General features: G+C 41.0%; 1 protein-coding gene across 1 annotated transcript; it reads right to left on the bottom strand.

Moving 5' to 3' along the window:
* Nucleotides 1-2601: 2601 nt before the first annotated feature.
* Nucleotides 2602-6490, bottom strand: LOC116707379 (transcription factor Sox-9). The gene is made up of 3 exons (XM_032544694.1): nt 5773-6490; nt 5127-5374; nt 2602-4823 (listed from the first exon to the last, which is right to left on the bottom strand). Exons 1-3 carry the CDS (start codon nt 6198-6200, stop codon nt 4057-4059), a joined length of 1443 nt encoding a protein of 480 aa, XP_032400585.1. The 5' UTR covers nt 6201-6490; the 3' UTR covers nt 2602-4056.
* Nucleotides 6491-7196: the final 706 nt, after the last annotated feature.

Below are 7196 nucleotides of genomic sequence, written 5' to 3'. Positions count from 1 at the left end.
CTTTCACTGCTTCTTTTTTTGCTTACTTTTTTACAGCTACTCTAACTATAATTCACACACAACAAAATTGTCTTCTCTGACTAAAAAAAACAACTAAAAACTTTTATTCTATCCACACATGTTATGAAATTCCTTTAAAAAAAAGTAAATGTATAAACACATTCATCTTCTGTTTAAAAATTACAAGTAAAACAGAGATACTAGTTTGGTTCTTCATGGAAGGGACCATGAAAGAGTTATTTTTCAAGAAAAAAAGGTTTTTTGAAAAGCTGGACTCGCAGATGTAAACTTTTCACATTTTCCCATACAAACACGCCAACAACCTGAGAATGAAACAATTGAGCACAATATTCTGGTTATTCTCTGAAGCTGGAGGAACATGGACCCTTGTTTATCTCTCAAGCAACATCTTCCATCAGGAGCCAATCATGTTCTGAATACTGTGTTACTCAGACAGCATCAGGACATTGTGATGACTGTTGCCAATTGTTTGAGTCAGGCAAGATTTATTTTACATTAAGAACTCCTTCTAAGAACTGTAATATCAATGTGTGTGCTGAATGTGCTCCGTGGCCCTTTCAAATCATTTTTCTGACAGTCTACTGCGTTTTCGTTTTGGATGAATATTTTGAAAAATAAAGAGAGAAGAATGAGAGACTCAGCATCCTAATGTCATTTCAGTCATTTCAGTCTCAGTCATTTCAGTCATTAAGACAATTCCTTGGTTTGGAAGACAAAGAAAGTGGCTTAGTGAAGTTCCTTTCCTTGTGATCCTCCTGCTCTACTTCTCTGCTCTCCCTGAGCCAGCACTAACTGGCCTCCCTTTGCCCTGTTGGGCCCTGAGGCCCTGCTGCCCTGCTGCCTCGCTCCAGGTCTGAGCCACTGTGAGCCGGTGATGGATGTGACCCAGGGGGGCTCTCTGTGGGAGGTGGGCTCAGGGCTTCACACACTCTTTCTGCTGATCATTGTCAGAGGGGAGTCAGCCCTCATATTTAACCAGAGACAGCAGAGTCATGCCTGCAGTAGGATCACTGTCTTGCATGTTGATATATATATAATAATATTTTTTGCAAGTTTATATAACACAATACTGTTTCAATCAGCGGCATCCGTTTGAAGTAAAGTCACAAGAGAAGAAGAAGAAAAAGCCAGAGCAGATATAACAAAAGACAAAGAGTAGCATAATAAACAACTTCAGGCATGTTATTGTTCTAACTGCAAATTATTGATAGTGCCAGGATTTAAAATCCGCTGTCATCACCAGTCAGTGAATTCCATAAAGTACTGTGTGTTAAAATAATGTAATTTCCCTTACAGCTGAACCCGCATTACCACAGCTGAGTTACAGATTCCCACGTTCAATAAAGCCCACAGCACGTGAGTAAACTACAAGATGGCATAATAGTATTTTGCAACCTTAGAAATACACTAAAAATAGGTTTTAAACTCACACCTACAAAAGAGTAATGTTTAACAGTTATTTGAAAAGTATATTTGCACTCTTTGTTGCTCATAACATATGCATACTGGACAATTAACATCAGCTATTAAATAAATTCGAATGATAAACAACTTACTAACAATTATTTCTTTGTAACTCTTCACAGGTTGGTGCCACACATGCTGTAAAAACTTAAAGTCTGCTTTCCTTTTTCAGTGCAACTCATCAAGAAATTTTAAGAGGAAGTCACACTGAGTGGTGCCGGTGAATACTAAAATATTATAAGGCCATGACATGGTTTATGATTCTATTTGGTTCATCAAAACAGTGTTAAATTGCAAGTTATCTCATATTTTTGCTAAGGAGCTGAACTGTGACAACGTTTTGGACATACCATAATTATCTCTCCATTTTAATTGTGTTGCAAGAATGGTCTGAGTGTAATCTATTGTACAATAAGTTAGAGGTACTTTGAAAAAAATGTCCAGTCATCACGGTGAGATGAGGCACAGCGGTGGGTGGCAGAGAAAAGTTCAGCCGAGTTGATGTGAGGAAAGAGACGTCATCTGTGAATGTGCCTCAAATTTCAACACAAAGCTGTAGTACCTGATTGTGTTTACACTGTCACTGATTTATTAAGGTCAGCTCTATTTCTATATTACTTGGCAAGTAATGAATAAACAATATTCAATGTCTAGTTTGTTTCTTTAAGCTGTGGTGTATACAGGCAGGGGGGGTGTGGACATACGTCTTCTCAATAGGCCGTGGTAATAATGGACCTGTGACCTCATGGTCTGAGAAGCCAGAAGCAAACCCAGTGTTCCCAGTACCACAGCTTGTTTTTTTCACTTCACATTGGTCTAGTGATAACTTTATCAAACTGCTGGAGTGTGTACCACCACAAGCTGCCTCTAATTAATGTGACTTACATGTGTCACATTAAAACAATTTTCTTGAGTTCCACCATTTTCTGAGCATTACTTGGATGACGACTCTTCCAAAGTGATTCATAACACCTTATTTAACTGGGATTCTGCCAGTAGAGGGTACCTTGTTTTAACTAGTACAGATAGACCTCATTGATCTTTGTTTGACAAATACTACCACACAGATAATACTGTATGTAACATGCTTATAATTAATGGCACAAGACAATCACATATTTCTCAGTGTTTTGTTTTATTGCAAACAATATAATACAAAAAGATAAGCTTTTAAGACAATGCCATGTTTACCTACGGAAACTGCATTAAGAAGATGACGAGATGAGAACTAATGATATAAAATATAAAATAAGGAACACAACCTTTTTTCAAACAAAAAAAGTATCCTGTTGATTCCAACAAATTCTTTACAAAAACAGCCTTTGCTTTCCATATTCATTAAATCATTTGTTAGAAACCTTCCAGTTGTTCTTTTTTTTTAAGAGAAAGACTCATTGTGTACAGTAGGTAATCTGTACTTAACTAAATTTTTATACGGAAACATTTACAAATGATAAATAAACAAATTTGTACCACATATGACAGCAAACTATTCCACCATCTCAGTTAGCTGCTGCTGAATTAAAAAGGTAATTTCAAATAGTTATTTTCAAATAAAATTAATGCTAAAGAATAAATTAAGAAAAAAGGTTAGGAAAATGGACGGGGCTGTAGGAATGATAGAAGCACGGCCAGACTCAGACCTGCTGGCTGCTGAGGAGAATCAGGTCAGAGGTCACTTCCTGCATCTCCTCCAGCAGGAAGTCAGAACCATGCTGTGGTTTCGACACTGCAATGCCAGTGGAAGGAGTCTCTCCACTGTGGCTTCAGAGGCACCAATGGTATCAAGGCAGTACCCAGATAAAAGCAAGCATTGCTCAGTTACATCTAGCAACACGGTAAGGCCCCTAGGAGAATTAAATGACACCTGCTATTGCGTTTCCAGCACAATCATTTAAGCTAAAGCAAAATACAAGAAGTAGAATATCTGACTAATTCACTGATGACACGGTCATATCATGGCCAAAAATTCAAATCTATTTTGAACCTGCATTGCTCCATTCTTGCATCTCATGAGAATTACAATAAAATATGTACAGTACAAAAGTTCAAAGCAGAACGTAGGCTGTAAGTATTATAAGACGGCAGTGTCAGACATTTCTTACTTCTGTACAAAAATACATTAGCGAGAAGTAAGGCCACTGAGGGTGTTTTTACCCGGCATTCCAGCTCCTTTAAACGTGTTAAACCTTCAAATTGTGATGATGAGGATGCTGATGACACTGATTATGATGATGACAACTATGATGATGATGAGGATGATGAGGATGATGACAAGAGCACAACACATACACAGTACATACTAAAATATTTATAACCAGTATGTCCTCACAGAGGATTAAACTTTTTTTAAACATTATATCTAAAAAAATATAATCACAATTCCAACCAATACAAAAGGCACTGTTGTGAGCCAATCCAAAGATACATTTTCAGTACTATAAAAAAGTCCTTGTCATGTTTTTCTATTGGCAATGAAAGGTGTGTAGCATGGTGGCACAAAGGGCACCAGGCAGAAAAAAGTCTATGCATGGGATGGGTGTTGTAGAGTCAGTGCTGACGGCCGTCTTCTCATGGCCTGGAGAGCTGTGTGTAAATGGGCTGCTGCTCCCAATGCTGCGGACTGTGGGTCTGGGGAACAGAGGGCACCCCAGTGGTGTCAGCGATCGGGGTGTACATTGGCCTCTGACTGGGGCTCATGTAGCTGAAGGTGGAGTACAGACCGGAGCTTTGGCCAGCCGCGTGGCTGTAGTAGGAGTTGGCACCACCTTGATGGTCTGAATAGTCATACTGTGCTCTTGTGATGGATGGGTAAGAGGAGGTGCTGTAGTGCTGCAGGTTGAAGGACCCATAGGTGACGTGCTGTGGGGAGCCTTGTTGCTCACTGTAGTGGCTGGGGCTCAGCTGCTCTGTCTTGATTTGGGTGGTTCTCTGCTGACCCTGCTGGCCTTGCTCTCCTCCTCCACCCAGGGTTGTCAGAGAGTGCTGCTGCTGCTGCTGCTGCTTGGACATCCAGGCGTGGGCACTGACATTGGCCACCTGGTTGACTGAAGAGCTGCTGATGCCGTAGCCGCTGGTGTAGCCAGCCTGGGCCGCTCCGTTCACCCCAGCATGGCTGTGAGGTGGCAGGTACTGATCAAACTCATCGACATCAAAGCTCCCCATGTTGGAGATGACCTCGCTGCTCAGCTCGCCAATGTCCACAGCTCCAAAGTCGATGTTGAGCTGGCGACTGGTGCCCTCCTGCATGGGGCGCCCCTCCCGCTTCAGATCAGCTTTGCTAGAGTGGAGGTCTGTCTTGGGGGTGGTTGGGGGTGTTGGTGGGCCTTGGGACTGACCTGGTTAGAGAAAAGGCAAAGTTAAAATCTACTTTATCTGCATGAAGGACTGGTCATTAAATGAAATAACAGGGTAAATGGAAATGCTTTAGCTAGAGGAGATTGTCGGTACTATAGTGACAGGTGTATCTGCGGGATGGCTTGTAAAACCCTCTAATCATTAACAGGTCTGTTCCAGGCCCTAAAGGCTACTAATTGATTTCTACAGTCAGTGCCACAATGAGAGACGTTGTAAAAAAATTCTGCTTTTAATTTTCTATATATATATTTTTTTTTATTTCATGTCTGTATTTTTTTTCTTACCTGAGTGCTCTCCTGGAGAATGCACCTCGCCCAAACTAGACGCTGGAGAATCGGCCTGCTGCAGCGCCTTGAAGATCGCATTTGGAGAGATGTGGGTTTGCTCGCCGTCCTCGGGGTCGTTTTGGCCATTCTTGACAGACTTTCTCCGCCTTGGCTGATATTTGTAGTCGGGGTGGTCCTTCTTATGCTGCACTCTCAGACGCTCAGCTTCTTCCACAAACGGGCGCTTCTCTGCTTCGTTGAGCAATCTGAAAATACCACAGAGAATTGTACATTCACATTAAAACGCATTCAATTAACAACAAGCACATGGCACGGTTGATTATTTATTCATTGAATTATTGCATTCATTATCATTTTATAACTAACAATTAACTAGAAGCAGCTAAACAAAGTCTGCTCACACCACTTCTTCTGTGCATGCACTCGACATAATCAAAAATCACAATGAAAAAAAAAATCAGTAGGCTAATAGAGAAATGCAATTAATATTTACAAATGAAATGCATTAGTCAAATAAATTCCAACACTGTATAGCCCTACGTGAAACAGCAGGCAGGTGGCGCATGTGAAGAAATAGTGCGCTGCGCACAACGGCTAGTAAAAAAGCACTGCAATAGTGATTGAGATTGCAAAGCGAACCTACCTCCAAAGTTTGCCCAGGGTTTTGCTGAGTTCCGCGTTGTGCAGATGCGGGTATTGATCGGCCAGCTTCCTCCGTGCAGCTTGAGCCCAGACCATGAATGCGTTCATGGGTCTTTTGACGTGAGGTTTACTTTTACTTGAGCCGTTAACGCGCACCGGCATGGGCACCAGCGTCCAGTCGTAACCCTTCAACACCTGGGACACCGCATCTCTGATACACACGGGGAACTTTTCTTCTTCGCCTTCCTTCTTGTAGTCTGGACCCAAGAGGAGGTGGTTGTCGGACGGCCGGGTGTTCTCAGTGTCCGAACCGGACCCGGACGGACACGGCGAGCCTGCGGAGTCCTCAGACATGCTGGGACTGGGAGCGTCAGAGTGACACTTCTCCTGTTCTTCTGTCATCTTTAGGTAAGGATCGAGGAGATTCATGCGAAAAAATTAAAGAACAGCTTCTCGCAGTAAAAAAAGAGAAAATCCTTCTTTCTAAATCCAAGCGCTGTGCCCAAAGACTGAGGGCGCACAACTTGACCGGCAAACTTGAATCCTTTTAAGTAAAAAATGTGAAAAATAAAAGTGTGTGAAGCTCCTTCAACTTCTCACAGTTTCGCTGATAAGAAGGCAAATTGCAAGTGCTCGCCTTCGGATGCCCAACTTTGCAACTGTGACTTTAAAGAGAAATGCCACTGAGCTATATACTCTTGGAGGATTGCTGAAGAGTCTAGAGACGCAGGAGGCGATGCCTGGATTTATGTTTGACTGCAAGGAAATGATTGGGTGAAACTTTTGGTAGGCGGAGACGTGGCTAATATGACTGCTCTGAAGAACTCTTGCAGTCAACAACAGCGAAAACCCAGCGCAAGTATAAAAGGTGTTTTCCCCCTTATACTCTTTGGCTTAATTTCAAATTAAGATATAACTTAAGGTTGAATAAGTTAATACTTAAAAGATAAATAGTATACCCTCTGAGATAGAAAATGGAAGAAGAGCTATAAAAACTACAAAATGTTTAAATAATGTGACGCACTTTAACATTCTATCAAGGGGGAAAAAAACTATTTACCATCGTATACTTTTTATTTGATTATAGACACAAAATCCATATCATCAACATTACAATATTTAGGTCTAATCCTCATAAGTGCAGAATAAATAACATTCAAATTGTAGTTCATTGTTATAGCCTAATTTTTATTTAGCCTACTTTATTTCTTTTATTTAATTTCACATTAATTACAGGCTTGTCCCCAGATTGACAGACCCCTTGCTTTGCGAACTAAAAGTCTAAAAATCTTTGTGTTCAAGTTTCTTCTCCGAGGGCAATAGTGACCTGTTTGGATGAGATATAGATGACATACACTGGATGATTAATTTATAAATAAGAGCAGTCCTCACTACTGCTGACGTTTTTAACCGCGTATTTTATAA

The sequence above is a fragment of the Etheostoma spectabile genome, chromosome 19 (genome assembly GCF_008692095.1).
Source record: "Etheostoma spectabile isolate EspeVRDwgs_2016 chromosome 19, UIUC_Espe_1.0, whole genome shotgun sequence".
Taxonomy (NCBI): Eukaryota; Metazoa; Chordata; class Actinopteri; order Perciformes; family Percidae; genus Etheostoma; species Etheostoma spectabile.
Note: the sequence above shows the minus strand (reverse complement) of the source record. Positions and strands in the feature narration are given on the sequence as shown.